The sequence below is a fragment of the Pyrgilauda ruficollis genome, unplaced genomic scaffold, assembly GCF_017590135.1.
Source record: "Pyrgilauda ruficollis isolate IOZ18807 unplaced genomic scaffold, ASM1759013v1 scaffold320, whole genome shotgun sequence".
Taxonomy (NCBI): Eukaryota; Metazoa; Chordata; class Aves; order Passeriformes; family Passeridae; genus Pyrgilauda; species Pyrgilauda ruficollis.
Genome location: NW_024524601.1, coordinates 105,600 through 121,530, shown reverse-complemented (window position 1 = coordinate 121,530; position 15,931 = coordinate 105,600). Strand labels below are relative to the sequence as shown.

The following is a 15,931-nucleotide window of genomic DNA, read 5'->3' as shown; positions in this document are numbered from 1 at the left end:
ACACATAACAGCGGACCCCGACAGTAGACACAGCAGAGAATGGATATACAGAGTGCACCAGTGAGTTTGATGTGGTTTATGTGAGGCTAGGGGAAGGGGCAGCCCAGCAATGGCTTTGTCTTCTACAGACTGTTTGACGGGATTAGCTGCTGAAAGTTGGCAACAAAACTGCAAGAGTGAAAAACATCCATATATGTTAAAAGGAGGTAGAAGGTTCCAAATGTGTAGTGCACAATTTAAATGCTGCTAGGAAAAATGGCTTCTTTAGTCTGCCCTGACATTTCCTTCCTTCTCTGTGACCTCTAGCTGCTTGCACTCAAGAACACTGAAGGTGTATGAAAGTGATTGCGCTTGAATATCAGGTTTCCCAGGGAAGAGAGAAGTGCAGAAAATGCTCTCTGTTCTGGCACATCTCTCAGTAGTAACTGGAGCTGGAAATGCTTCACTGTAATAATGGACTCTTTCACTTTGAATGTGCTGATGCTGTACATATAGTTGAAAAGGAAAGTGCGAAATCACTGGTGCATTTTGTGTAGTTTACAGACTGCAAAGGGACTGTGAAAGCTAGCACTGGCTTTTTGTTCTGGGACTTTTACTTTGCAAGCAGCTGCTGTACATTTTGAAGGGGTTTTGAATCTGACAGTGAGAGGTACAGAGATGGTACACAGAGCTTGAGGGAAAGTGCATATCTCCAGGAAGGAGGATGCAGTTCAGTGGGTGTGTTACATGTTGAGTGGCTGATTGCACAGAAAAAGTTCCAAAAGAAAGAGGCTGTGCAGCAATTGCCTTTTCTTTTTCAGCCTATAAACTGCATAGCCAATGGTGCAACGATTCCTCTTCCCTGCTACATGCAGGATCACCTTCTGTCAGTCTCCAAGAGACAGGATCCACAGTGGAGCTCTTCCCCGAACTGCTCCCAACACGAATGGAGCCAAGCCAGGAGATCACTTGTCTTTGAACAAGCTTTGTCTTTGAACTTCCCCCTTACGACTGCCAACGTGAATTTAGCAGGCAAACAAGTGGCAGCTGTGCTCCCCTGGCAGCCAGTATGCTGCACACACCAGCCCAGTGCTCTGCAGCCTCGTTCTTCGCCTCTTGGAACTGTCACATTTTCATTCTTGCAGAGGCGAATCCTCATCTATTCTGGCACAGAACTCTGCCAGCAGGGAATGCTCCTAAGCATTGCTTCTGCCAAAACTGACCTGGGCCATGCACTTTCCTTCTAAGCACTGCACCACCACGTTCAGCCTCTCTCGTCATCTGAATCCAAACAGAAAGCTTCTCGGCTACATCTTGCACAGAGAATTGTGCCAGGACAATGAGCTTGCCTGGAGCTTGCCCCTGAAACTTGTATTTGCATCACATTCAAGGGGCAATTCCCTGTCCTTTGCAACATGCAAAGATCCACCAGATCCTACCTTTCCTGGACCTCATTTCCTTCACACCAGGGACCCCCTGCACTTCCCTTCCCAGTGATTGCAGGTCTCTCCACCCTGTGAACCTCAGCTGGGCTTCTCTGCACAGTGTAGGGTGGGCAGTCACTGTGCCTCTGGCCAGAGGTTTTTCCAATACACACCCAAAGCCTTTTCCCCCACCACCCTATTGACATGTGGAATAAGAACTCCCCAGTTAATAAATAGTTGTGAAGCAGGTATGTTTGTTACAGCTCTGGACACATAGGGAATATTTTCACCAAGCATGCTTATCCAAACAGCAGACTCTGTTAATAAATCCCTCTCTTCGTGTGGTAATCAGCTTCTTATCCCTCTGTGTTCAAGTACTACCTTCTGCTGGTCTTGGGCAGGGGTCGTCAGATGAAGTAAATGGGGTAAAAGCAGTCTTCCTCGGCGTGCACTTTGGATGACCCTGGTCTTTGCATATGCTCTCTGGGTAGCTGGTTGTTTTCCAAGCTTCTGACCATAGTCCAAACTACAGATCCAGTTTTTTCTCGCTTATCAGTTTTAAACGAATATGGAAATCTTGCTTATGGTAGCAAAGAAGCAAAGTCCTCTTGTGATGAAGCAAGAACTATCTGTTTTTAACATACTTGACTATACAGCAAATTATAAATTTAATTATAAGTTCCTGTCCTGGGTTGAAAAGACAGGTGTCTCCTAAGGAAGGCAGAAGCCTTCCCTGAAAGGGAAAATGTAAACCCCCTCTCTCCAAATTGCTATAAATTTTAAATTAAGGGGGGCTCTGAGGCAAAGATATGGGAGCAGGAATAACAGTTCTTTATTAGGGAAGAAAATAAAAATGAAATAAACAGTGCAGTAAAACAAAACACTGACAGAGTCAGAATCCAACCTGGCACCCTGTGGGTCAGGCTGTTGGTAGTAGTCCAATTGGAATGGTGGCTGCAGTCCTCCTGGAGTAGCAGGTGTGGTTCTGTTGGAGCAGGAATGCTGTAGAGAAGGGTGTAGTCTTCCTCTGAAGATGCAGTGGAAGAGGCAGCTGCTCCTCTGGGAATCCAGTAGAAACGCTGTTCTTGCTGCCCCAGGATCTCATATCCAGTTGGGAATGCTTGGCTCCTCCCTCTGGGAGGAGCATCTTATAATGGATGCTGTAATTCTTCTCAGTCATGTAGTGCCATTCAATGGCCCCAGAACAGCAGGTGTCTCCCTGGAGGGAGGATTGGTTGTGGAAGAGATAAAGAAAAACTGCCCAATTCACAGAAGACCACTGCCATAGCTCTAACAGATGGCAAACAGAATATATCTTGCCTTGCAATCTGGGAGAGTTCCTTATATCTCTGTGGTGCAAGGGTCTGTTCCAGTCTGACAGCTTGTAGCCCTGGGGCTGTGATCTCTGCCCTGAGTTTGTGCTCTGTGAATGTCCCCAGCCCTGAGTAGTTACTTTATCTTTTCTTCATGAGTGAGCTGCCATAGGGCTTAAGTCAGGAGGCCTACTCAGGGTGTGGTGGTTGTCTCTGCAGCTTTTGTAATAGTTTTGCTATGACAGGCAAAAGTCCTTTATGAAAATGTTTAAGTCATAAATTATAATGTTTCAGTCTCTGACAGGGGTCTGTGGGAATGGGATGGAATCCGTTGGGCTGTGCTGAGGATCCATGGGGCAGGGATGGGAATCTGTGGGGCTGGGCTGGCAATTCCTGGGGCTTGAACAAGGATAGAAAACCTGAAGTGGGACCAGCACATATGGTGAGGGATCCTCAGAATGCTGCTGTGCTGCCTTTCCAACCCGACTCAGGGTGTTACTAGGACACCAAATCCGATTGGGATGATGATGCTGGCAGTGATGACAGACACAGTGACCCAACACCACCTTGAGATTCCAGCTGGATTCTGGCTCTGGGAAGCACAGGATGGTGAGGAGGGGAAGGAGAAACCCCATCCTGGTGCTCCACAGTTCCGAATTCCTCTCCCAAATTCCCACTTCCCACATTCCCAGCCTCACCCCAGGAGGTGCTGGGAGTGGAGAACTGGGGGAACACAGGGACTTAGGAGGTCTGGGGGTCCCAAAGCGAGCTGAGGAAAGGGGGGGCTGGGGTGGGGAGAGTTTGGATGATTGGGAAAGAAGGTGCCAGGGGGGATTGGTGCAGGATAATGGAGTGCATGGTGTACACGTTGCTGGGGAAGACAGTTTCAAGGGTGTTATAGATGAGTAACACAATAGTTGGCTCTCGCAATTAAGAGATTAATATTATGTATATGTTATTAATGTATAATTATGTTATTGTGATTTGTTGTCTAGACATTCTCTCTTCCCCCCATGGTCCCCTTCCTCCCCTCGGTGTTGCTGAAGCCAGACAGCCTCGGTTGTGAAAGACTTGTGGAGAGAGGGCACATACGTGTGCCCCTCTTATGGGGCAGCTGGGAATAGGGAAGGCTTGTTGCTGGGGGGGCATGCCGTGGCAACACCTGACTCTGCAATCAAGCTGCAAGAAAGCAGTCTCCAGCAATGGGCAGCAAAGAAGAGCTGACTGACAGACTTTGGGAGGGGGCAGCGTTGGTGATGCAAACCCCTGGGGTACAAAATGGGGAGCAGGCATTTTGCAGATGAGCACACGGGAGATAGTCATATGCTTTCAGTGCAGTCCTTTTCCCTTATTCTGTCCTTTGTTGTGTTTTGTTAAGGTTTAATAGACCTTTAAAATTTTAAAAGTGAGCCTTGTTTCTCACAAAGGGGTGCAGGGCCTTGTAGAGGGGATTCCAGGGTGTTCTTGTGCCCAGGAAAGGCTGTCCAGTATTCCCCAGTTTCAAGGAAAGGGGAGTCACAGGGTGGGGAGACCCAGCTTAGCCGGAAATAGATGGCGAGGAAGTCGTCATTGTGAAAGGACAGGGGATCTGGAGGTCAGGAAAGGCAGGAACGAGGATCCAGGTCCCAGAGTCAAGGAAAAGGGGAAGGCTGGGGACTGGTGACGATGGGATGGCCAGGAAAGGGAGCGCAGGGGAGTATTAGTGGAGGATAAGGGTGCAGGATAGGGATCCTGGTGCCATATATGGGGATTCAGGAGGAGCCAGTGTGGAGGAGTTGGTGAAGGGGGTGTCAGTACCGGGGTTGGGGGTGCAAGGGGATGGATCCAGTGCACAGGAATGAGGATTCAGACCAGTCCCAAGGTCACGGAAATAAGGTGTACAGGGACTGGGAGAAGTAGGATAGGAGGTTCAAGGGGTGTCAAGCAAAGGTGAATCAGGGTTAGGGAGAGCCAGGACAGCTGGGGAGGGGAGCTAAGGGAGACCCTGTAAGAGATGGTCTGAAATTTCTCTCATTTGCCTCACAACCATCGCAAGGACAGAGACCCTGCAGAGCCTGGCTGGAGCTGTGGCCTGGCTGAGGTGGGTGCTCACCAAGGGATTGTTTGCAGCTCTTGGCTGTGCCGCCGTGGTACACGGCTTCCAGCAGGGACTGGCCAGGAGCGGCCTGCTCTGCGCGCTCACACCTGCTTCACGATCCCTGCCCATCACACCAGCCCAGGAATTTCCCCACCTCTTGGCCAAATGAACTTTCTGAGGTAACTTTGGTGATCCCCCACGGGAAATCCCTCATCTGCCTCACGAGCACCGTGACAGACAGCAATTGAAGCCCCCTCCCAAGGACTGAGACTGAGACCCCTGTAATTCTGACGCGGGGGCGCTGGCCTGACTGAAGCAGGATGTTTGCCAAGCGTTGCCTGCAGGTGTGTTCGCTGGGCCAAGACTGGTTTCCCATAGAAACCAGTCCTGAAACAATGGGCCCGGGGTTAGACTGTCTGTACTTGTTCTCTACGGACTCATTCTCCATTTCTTTTACCTGTTCCCCCCTCGGCAGAGGACTATAATGGACCCCTGAGTTAACCAAGACTTTGAGATTCTCCCTGACGTGACAAGACGGATCTCTTGGCCAGACCACGAGGATTTTGTCCCTCCATTGGCAGCTATATTCCTCTCCCCCTCTTTCTCTCTCTCTATCCTTTATCTCCTTTCTATTCCTTCTATCGCATTTCCTGTGGGTACTCAATAAAAGGTGCATTTGTTTTGATCAATACTGAAATCCCCTCCATGTTGTTTTTTGCACTCTGAGATCAGTTAACAAACCATCACACATCACAACCCCCGCTTGTACGAGCAGATAGTGACATTAAATTGGCATCATGGACAGGATTCTGACAGACAGAGGGGTTTGCAGGGTTGTGTATAGTCTGTAACAGGGGAAGGACATTTCACTCCACAAGAGGGGTGACTCGAATTTCCTGCAAACTGCACACACCTAGGTGAAAAGCACCCCCATACTCAACTGAGGGTTCTGTCTTCAGAATTTCACAAAAGATCTCTAAGTGCAAGAGGGAAAACTGTTTTTTGTGCATGTGTGAATCTGGACTGTCTGGGAAGCGAAGGGACAACTTGAAGTAACTAAGCAGAACCTCCCAGGCAGATTTTGTCTCTTCACCCACCCAGGGAAGCGAAGGGAAACACAGAAAAGGCTGTGTATTTGTGTAACTTAAGTCTGTACCTCCCTGTCGTGGTTTTGGGCCCTTCACAAAATGACTGATATGTGAATCTAGACTGTCTGGGAAGCAAAGGGACAACTTGGAGTAACTAAGCAGAACCTCCCAGGCAGATTTTGTCTCTTCATCCACCAAGTTTTGCAAAAACAATTAGATGAAGAAAGAAATTAAAATAATTTATTACACACTGCCTTCTGAGAGAGAGGAACACATTAAAAATTCACAGAATGCTGATTCCTCAGCAGGGGCAGAGGAGAAGGAAACTCCTCACATTAATCAAAAATACCCTCAAAAAGAATTATCTCTGATGAAAAATTGTGGGGAACACTGCTGTTCTAGCATGAGACCTCTAATTAAAACAGAATACAACTATATCAATGATGAGGATTTTGATCTGCTCATAAAAAAGGAGTATGGGCATCTTCCTCACAAATCTGAGACAGAATACGTATTTCGAGTGTCTCTCACCGGGGGAGATCAAATTCATTTGTCAGAACAAGAAGCCAGTGGGTACTGGGGACATGGGGTGTTTTTAACAAATTATTACTGAGTGAGAAAGCAGTGCTCAGGCTGGGGAGCTGATAGCTGTTTGGAGTGTTTTCCAGCATAAGATACAGAATACCTCTCTTGTCTGTATCTACACTGACTCCTATGCTGAGTACCAAATGATCCTAATAATCCAGAACATTACCCAGGACAACCTGTTCTGGTGGATCTCCCTTACTACAGGGCAAGTACCACAAGAGCCTCTCTGTGCACTGTGGGCAGGACTTGGGCCCCATTGTCCTCATCCGCCTGCACAATCCTCTCTGAATAAATATGCATGGGTAGCCCCTGATGCTCTGGGGAAAGAGCATTGGATAAATACACGCCAGATAATTCCATCATTTTAATTTCCTACCTCTTGGTGGCAGATTCTGTTGTGTTTACTTTTTCACAGAAGAACTCCAAGGGACATGAAGACCTGATAAACCATGATAACACTAGTGTTGGATGACAAAAATAATGTTTTCCTTCCCTTTATGGTAACACGAGGTGATGATGTTACAATAACGTAAATTAATTGCCGAACCCCTCACTGAACCTGTACACAGTTATGAAATCCCCTGTGTTGTGTTTTGCACTCTGAGATCAGTTAACAAACCATCATGACCCCCGCTTGCACTAGCAGATTGTGACAGTCCCCAGTGTTAAGGAAACGAGAAGGGCAGGAATGGGGGTGCAGGGGGTCCCAGGACAAAGGAAAAGGAGAGTCTGGAGGCTGGAGAGACGGGGTGGCCGGGAAAGAGGGTTCAGGGTCGCTCTGTGCGTGGAACAGTGGATCAGGCCATCTTGGTGCTCTTGAATTGTGGTTCAGGGCTCCCAGTGCTGGGAATTGCAGTCTGGGGGGTTCCCAGGGTAAGGAAAGGTGGAAATAAGGGTGGGGAGAGGCGATATTTCTGGGAAGAAGGGTTCAGGGCATCACCAGTGTTGAGGAAAGGAGGGTTTGGGGACTGGGAAAGGCAGGAATGGGCACGGGGTGCCAGGTTCAAGGGAAAGGAAGAGGCTGGGGGCTGGGAGAGGTGAGATGGCTGGGAAAGAGGATAGAGAGTGGTGCCAGGACCAGGCAATGGGGTGCAGGGAGGTCTTGACGCACAGGAATGTGGGGCTCATGGGGGTCACAGTTTCGGGCAATAGCAGTTCCGATTCCCAGGAATGCCGGCTCAGGGGTGTTCTGGTGCCGGGGGTCCCACTCACCCCTCACCACCCCCCAGGAGTGCCCCCAGAGCCAGCGCTGGAGCCACAGGTGGAGCTGCTCCGCTGCAGCCTGGCCCCCAGAGCTGCCTCCAGGCCCACGACTGGCGCCGCTGTTTCCTGCCTGCCACTGGCAGCTGGGGATGTGACACAGGAGACCCTGGGTGGGAGCACGTGAAGCTCCTGGCCCACAGTGAATGCCTCTCCTTTCGCTCACACCACCCCTGGGGCCATCGCTTGGGTCATGTTCCCATAGCCAGGAACATGGGACAGTTTCTTGGGTAACATGCCCACAGTCACCCCTGGGGCCATCACTTGGGTAATGTCCCCAGAGCCACCCACAGGGCCATCACTTGGGTAATGTCCCTGCAGCCATCCCCAGGGCCATCACTTGGGTAATGTCCCCACAGCCACCCCCAGAGCTATCGCTTGGGTAATGTCCCCATGGCCACATCAGTTGAGATCAGATGTACTCGATGCTGGCCAGTAGCAGTGATCTGATAACACCTCCCTGAGGAGGAAGGACCTGTCACCCACTCACACAACGGCCATGGGGATTGCGACACCCAAATCACCCAAAACAGCAGGCTTGCACCCTGCAGCCCCTCACTCTTCTCTGACAGCATCTCCGGGACATCACTGCAGCTTGTCATGGCCACCTACAAGGTGACAGTGGCAACAGGTGACATGGTGGAAGCTGGGACCAACAACTCCATCTCCATCACCTTGGTGGGCAGCTATGGCGAGAGCCGCCAGACCACCGTCTCCTTCTTGTTCCTGCCAGGGAAGGTGGGGATGGGGATCAGGACAAAAGGCACAAGGGGTGGTAGAGCTGTCCTGGGGACATGAGGGGTGGTAGAGCTGTCCTGGGGACATGAGGGGCTGCATGGACTGTCCTGGGGATACAAGGGGATGGTGAGAAGGGATTTGAAGGAGATGGAGGAATGGGGTTCCAGGGTCTAGAGGAAAAAAATCTGGGGAGGATAGTGGGTAATAGTCCTGGGGGGATTGGAGGAATGGTGTTCTGGGAGGATGGAGGAAAAGGACTTTGAGGGGATGACGGAGGATAAGGATCCTGGAGGCAATGGAAGCAAGTGGGGATGCTTTGAGCCCCTTCTCTGCTGGCGTCCCTTGTGCCACCACAGGGCATCTGCCCACTCTCCCAGAAGGCATTTCCTCCTCTCCAGGAGAAGAGCCTCTCTGTGCACTGTGGGCAGGACTTGGGCCCCATTGTCCTCATCCGCCTGCACAAGTGGCGGCTCTTCCTGGAGGATGCCTGGTTCTGCAAGGATGTCCGGGTGACAGCCCCCAATGGCACCCTGTATCGCTTCCCCTGCTACCAGTGGCTGGAGGGGATCACCACGGTGGAGGTGCGAGAGGGCTCAGGTAGGACCCACCCTGCCCCCATCCTCCTCTGATGGCCAGAGGTCCAACTTTTGACACCCCCCTTCTTTCTAGGGAAGAAGCTGGTGGATGACAAGCTGCAGATCCTCAAGGATCATCGTCGCCGGGAGCTGGTAGCACGGCAGGAGGCTTTCCGGTGACAGCAGGGACATGGGGACAAGGCCTGCTTTGGCCAGGTGGGCTGGTCAGCAGTGATGCTGATGTCTGCTCCCATTTTCTCCCCCACTCAGGTGGAAGAACTTCGCCCAGGGCTGGCCCCGTTGCCTCAACGTGGACTCCATCTTCGAGCTGGACTCCAACATCCAGTTCTCCTGCATCAGGGCCAGCAACTTCACTGGTTTCCTCATCTACCAGTAAGCAGTGCCCTGAGGCCATGGAGGACCTGGGTGATGGCAGGGAAAGGGGCCAGAGAAGGCAAGAAGTGTGCTGAGGTCCCCTCTCTGCCCTGTAGAGGGGCCTCCCACTTTCTGTCAGGGTTCCTACTGAGACACAGCTCCTGGAACAGCCTGGATGAGATGCGCACCATCTTCTCCCGGACACAGGGCAGGGACATTGGTGGGTGCCTTTTGTGTTGTCTCCTGCCCTTCCCCCTGCACCACTCAAGGTGCCTGGAGGGTGGGTAAGTGGGTGCTGATGTCTGACCATCACCTTAGTCCCTGAGTATGTGGCCAAGCACTGGCAAGAAGATGACTTCTTCGGTTACCAGTTCCTCAATGGCAACAACCCCATCATCATCCACCGCTGCACCACACTGCCGCTCAAATTCCCAGTAACACCAGAGATGGTCGCTGGCTCACTGGGAGGTGGCACTGACCTGAGCAAGGAGCTGCAAGAAGGTCGGATTTTCATTGTGGACTACAAGGTGCTGGAGGACATCCCAACCGACACCATTTACGGGCGCCAGCAGCACATAGCGGCCCCACTCTGCCTGCTTCACCAAGGCGCCGATGGGCTCCTGCGCCCCATCGCCATCCAGGTAGGGATGTCCCACCCTAAATCCTGCTATCAGGAGGGTGACAATGGTCCTATATCACTGTGTGGTGTCCCATAGCTCAGCCAAACACCAGGACCCCACAGCCCCATCTTCCTGCCAAGTGATGATGAGTGGGACTGGCTGTTGGCCAAGACCTGGGTGCGCAACGCCGACTTCTACAGCCACCAGCTCCTCACCCACCTGCTGAGGACCCACCTGTTTGGGGAGGTCTTTGCCATTGCCACCCTGCGCCACCTGCCCACCTGTCACCCCCTCTTCAAGGTAAGGTCCCCCCTCAGGGCCACCTGCTGCTCCCCGCCCCCAGATCTGAGGGCAGTTGTGCCCCACCTGACAGCCCCCCAGCTCCGTGCAGGGGTCCATGGTCACCTGCCAGGTGTTTGTTCCTCCCTCAGCTCCTCATGCCCCACTTCCACTTCACACTGCACATCAACACCTTGGCCCGCAGTGTCCTCATAAACCAGGGTGGCCTCATTGACAAGGTGAGCCCTGGGGACTGAGACCACTGAGCTCTGCTGCGGCACTGAATGCTCTGGGGTATTGGGAGGCACAGGGGTGTACTGGGGACACTGGGGGTCTACTGAAGTCCACTGGGACACTGGAGGGCACTGGAGTCTGGGTGGTGCTGGTGTCTCCTGGGGTCTCCTGGAGGTGCTGGATTCTCCTGGGGACACTGGGGTCTCCTGGGAGCTTGGGGTCTACTGGTAACACTGGGGGGTACTGGGTGCTACTGGGACCAATGTAGTGGCATGTACTGGGAACACTGGGTGTACTGGAATTGCTGGGGAGCACTGTAGTGTACTGAGGGCACCAGGGGGCACTGGGAAGCATGAAAGACTGGGAGACATTAGAGAATATGGTGTGGAGGACACTGGAGAGCACTGGGGTGTATGGGAGTACCGGGGGCACCGGGTGCGTACTTGGAGTACTTGTACCCTGGAAGCAGTACGGGTTACTGGGGTACACTGAAGCCTGGCACCTCCTGCCCTCCCCAACCATGGGTGGCCCTCTTCCCAGGGTTCTGGGGTGACCTATGAGGGGATGCTGCTGGTGGTGCAGCGAGGCCTGGAGCAGGTGACCTACACGTCCCTGTGCCTCCCTGATGACATCCGCCACCGTGGCATGTCCCATGTCCCCAACTACCACTACCGAGATGATGGGATGAGACTCTGGGAAGCCATTGAGAGGTGAGACTGGTTTCGGAGGGTGGAGGGTGGTCCTGGCATGCCCCAGGATCTGACAATCACCTCATCCCTACGGCAGCTTTGTCACCGGCATTGTGACATTCTACTATGGTGGGGATGCAGCAGTGAGCGGGGACACCGAGCTGCAGGCCTGGGTGATGGACATCTTCACCAATGGTTTCTTGGGCAGGACCTCCTCAGGTAGCACACCTGTGGCTGCCACAGGATGTCCCCAGGGGAGGCAGGGAACAGGCAGGTCCCTGAGGCTCTTGGCTGTCCCATCCCCACCCAGGTATTCCCTCGTCGCTGCAGACAGTGGTGGAGCTCATCAAGTTCCTCACCATGGTGATGTTCACCTGCTCAGCGCAGCACGCGGCTGTCAACAATGGCCAGGTGGGATATGGGCCAGGGACCCAAAGGATATCCTCAGGTGTCCTCAAGCCATGCTGGGGACACGTCCTCTTCCCACTCCTCTGTGTGCAGGAAGGATGTCCCCATCCTGAACCAATGCCTATGTCACACCTCTCTACATGCCAGAAGGATGTCCCCATCCATCCTATCTCCATGTTGGAAGCATGCCATCCCCCCATGTCCCCATCCAATGGGTCCCCATGCCAGAAGGATGTCCCCGTCCATCCCCTCTTCATACTGGAGATGTCCCCATCCAATGGGTCCCCATGCCAGAAGGATGTCCCCGTCCATCCCCTCTTCATACTGGAGATGTCCCCATCCATCTCCCTTGCCATGCTGAGATGTGATCTGCCCCTTCTCTGTGCCAAAGAATGTTCCCACCTGTCCTCTCACCGTTTTGGGAGGATGTCCCCACCCATCCCATTGCTGTTTTGGGGGGATGTTCTCTGCAGTGATCTTTCCCCTTGCAGTATGATCTGGGGGCCTTCGTCCCCAATGCCCCGTCCTCCATGCGCCACCCACCACCCACTGAGAAGGGCCGGGCCTTCCTCCAGCACTTCCTCGACACCATTCCTGAGGTGGCCACCACTGCTAACATCCTGGTTGCCCTCATTCTTCTCAGCTCCCAACTTAAGGACAGGGTGAGTCTGGCCCCACAGTCCCCATGTGCCCCCCCCCAAACAGCTGTGTGGGCCTGGGGAGCTGCAAGAGGTGCCCACAAGGGTGGATGTCACCACCTTTGGTGTCACCAAGCTTGGGGGACAGCCACCATTGCTCCACACCTACCAGGGTGCCAGAGAAGCCACGAATAGCACCAAGGGGTTGAAGCTGAGGGGTCCATGTTGCTGTCTCCCTCCAGAGGCTCCTGGGACAGTACCCGGAGGAATGGTTCACGGAGGCGGAACCCCGGCGGCTCATCCGTGCCTTCCAAGGGCGGCTGGAGGAGATCCGGGACCGGATTGAGGAGAGGAACCACCTGTCTGAGCTGAGATACAACTACCTGAACCCGCTGGAGACGGAGAACAGCATCTCCATCTGAGCACAGGAGCTGCACCCTCTCAGCACTCCCAGCACCCTGGGCACCCTCAACAGACAGAATCACCAGCATCTGCACATCCAGGACACCCAGCACTCCCAGCACCCCCTACATGGCCATCCCCAACATCCTTGTCCCCAGCATCCTGCACTTGGACAAATCCAGCAACCCAACATCTGGAGATCTCCAGCATCTATCCCCCAGCTCCCTCAGCACCTCCCACTCCATTTTCCTCTCCGCAATAAATGCCAGCTCTCAATCAAACCCTTGCTGCTTGTAGGCATACCCTAAAACCACAGGGATCCACACAGCTCCCACTCAAAGTAGAAAGCTGAACTGAGGCAACTGGGGGACATGACAGAGTTCCAAGTGCTCCCAGTGCTTCCTCCCAGTGCTCAGTGTTCACCACTGGTCCCAGTGACCCAGTGCTCCACCGCAGTGCTCCCCTCATTGGGGGCAGAGTGGGAGCCTCAAACGAAGTTTATTAGAGAAGTTTCTTTTGAGATATAGAGTACAGAAAGGACCCCCAACACCCCAAAACTTACCCAGGACCCCCTGGCTTTCTAAACTTCTCAGAAGGGAATGTGGGTGTGGCTGGATCTAATCCAAGTCCAACTTCCACAGCCTCCTCACAGGCAAGGTGCTCCAGCCCCACCTTGGAGGCCCTTCACGAAACCTGCTCAAGCTTACAGATATCTTTTGTGTTTTGAGGAATCAAACCCAAGGCACAACAACCAAATAATCCATATCCTTAATCTCCTGGTCACACAGCCCAGGCTGCTCCTGGCCTTCCTTGCTGCAGAGAACTCATGGAACTGTTGGGAACAACAAAACATAAGATGTGTCCGGGTCTTTGTTTAGCTTGATGGAAATTTATAACAAACATCACTCCCCTACCAGTGGATCATGACAGGGGTCCTGGGGCTCCCCCCTTTCCCTGCTCTCCCCCCATCTCCAGGCTGCTGGGGGTCCCCCCTCTATAGGCTCACCACTTCAGAATCCCAGGGCTCCCTGGGCTGCTGGGGGTCCCAGGGCTTCCTCCTCTCCGAGCTGTTAGTGGTTCTGAAGGTCTCACTGTGAGAGACTGGAATATTCTGGGTTAATGGCTCAAACAACTGGCCATTTGTAAAAGCAGGGGGACTTTGCTGATTATGTCCAAGGGAACAGCCCAGGGGCAGAGGGTGTGAGCCCCAGAGGATGACCACAACAAATCAACCTTGGTTTAGCAAGAAGCTGGGCTTTGAGCCAAATAAGGGAAGAATGCTATAAGCAGCTGATCCAGCATGGTGGGACAGTGCTTTTGAGCAGGGCAATTTCACCCTTAACACAACTGGCTCAATTGTAAAAGCTCCCCCCTCCCTGAGGGACATACTGGGACATTCAGACATACTGGGGCATTCAGACAGAGGGCTGAAGGTTTTCATCCCTTCTGATGGGGCATAATTAGCTCGACTACAATGACTGAGAGACAGCTGTCGTGTCTTAACAGATGTTATAAACCATCAAAGATCTCTGAAGTGCCCCAGACTCATTTCTGGAGCCTTATGCACCAAAAGACTGCATATGATCTAGTGTTGCAATAAATCCACAGTGTTGTAACAAATCCACAGTGTTGCAACAGACCGTGCAAACTTCCCCTTTCACATCCCCTTTCAGGGGAAGGACACGGACCTTCCTGCATAACCCCAAGTGTACATTAACCCATTGAAGTCTGTGTTTCATGGGCGTCACCCAGCCCCAACAAATCAACACAGTGACCATCACTTCAACCAACATCAAAATCGCAACAGTCAAGTCCCATGCCTGGATCCACAGATGGTTATACCTTTCTACGCTTAGCCTTTCTTTCTCTTTCTTTCTTTTCCTCATATGTTTTCTTACATGTTACTTTTATGCTTTTATATTGTTGCATTTCTGTAGATAATAATAACCAAAATGGTTGCCTACCTCCTTTCCATTACATCCGAAGTGGGGAGTTCTCAAAAAAAAAGTGCATAAAGATAGATAGATAGATAGATAGATAGATAGATAGATAAATACCACTATAAATCTTCAGAGGTTGGTCATAACCCACCCCTCTCCAGGGTCCCCGCTCTCTAGGTCCCTGGGGGTCCCCTGTCTCCAGGGTTCCCTTTTCAGCATCCCGGGAATCCAAGGGCTCCCCACCTCTCCAGGCTCCTTCCTTCTCTCTCAGGGCTACTCCAGACTCCTGGGGGTCCCCCCTCTCCATGCTTTCCCCTTCCAGGCCCCTCCCTCCCCTCTAGGCTCCCAGAGATTTCCCTCTCCAGGTTCCCTATTTCAGGGTCCCGGCGGGGACTCCCCACTTTTCAGGATCCCTCCTCTCCATTCTTCCTCTGCTTCCAGGCTGCTACGGGTCCTCAAGCTCCGGTATGTTCCCTCTCCACTGTCCCCATTCTGGGGGTCCCAGTGCTCCCACACCCCATCCGGCTCTCCCGGGAGAGTCCCCAAAACCAGTGGCACACCGCTCCCCCGCCCCGCCATCGGCAGGTCTGGGCTGGCAGCCCCTGGGACCATCCTCACAATAAAAAACACCTCCTGGAGACTCTGCAGAATCCCCCCAGGGGGCATTGGCTTTGGAATCCTGCAAGGAAGAAATATTCCCCCATCCCCCGAAAAAAAAAAAAATAAAAATAAACCAAGAGACCTGTCCCAAGATATTTGGGGTGAACTTGAAATATCTTCGCCCCCCCGAAAAAAAAAAATAGTCCCAGGGACACCCCCTTCCCCCTCAAGATATTTGGGGCGAGCTCCCCCTCCCCAGTCACCTGCGGGATGAAGGTGTGGAGGCAATGCTCCGGAGGGGAGAGGCTGTGCCCAGTGAGCTTCATTCTTTTCCGCTTCCTGCTCCTCCTCCTCCTCGTCCTCTGTACTCCTGTTATAAATGAGAAGCTTGACTAGGCCAATATTCCAGCAGCAATCAATTTATTAATTAATATGGTAAAGTATGAGCAAAACAGCGCTGGGTACAGCGGGGGAAGTTTTCCTTCCAACTGCACACCAATAGTTGGGGCTTACAGGTATTTATAGGGGTGCTCATAAGCTTTCTCAGCAATTTCTATTTCCACTTTTTACGTCACAATTCTATACACTATTGTGATTTAATTTTTCTCAGGATGTATCCCAGAAAAGAGTCTCCCCAGCTGGTGGGGTCCACCTGACACAAAACACAGCTTTGTATTTCACACTCCCACCTCCTTCTCCTCTTA

General features: G+C 52.4%; 1 protein-coding gene across 1 annotated transcript; it reads left to right on the top strand.

Moving 5' to 3' along the window:
- Positions 1-8,312: 8,312 nt before the first annotated feature.
- LOC121357289 (hydroperoxide isomerase ALOXE3-like) lies at positions 8,313-12,950 on the top strand. Its single transcript, XM_041474446.1, has 13 exons — positions 8,313-8,467; positions 8,866-9,064; positions 9,137-9,218; positions 9,313-9,435; positions 9,534-9,637; positions 9,736-10,058; positions 10,134-10,337; positions 10,469-10,555; positions 11,091-11,260; positions 11,337-11,458; positions 11,550-11,650; positions 12,139-12,309; positions 12,528-12,950. The coding sequence occupies exons 1-13, from the start codon at positions 8,330-8,332 to the stop codon at positions 12,705-12,707; spliced, it is 2,004 nt and encodes a 667-aa protein (XP_041330380.1). The 5' UTR covers positions 8,313-8,329; the 3' UTR covers positions 12,708-12,950.
- Positions 12,951-15,931: the final 2,981 nt, after the last annotated feature.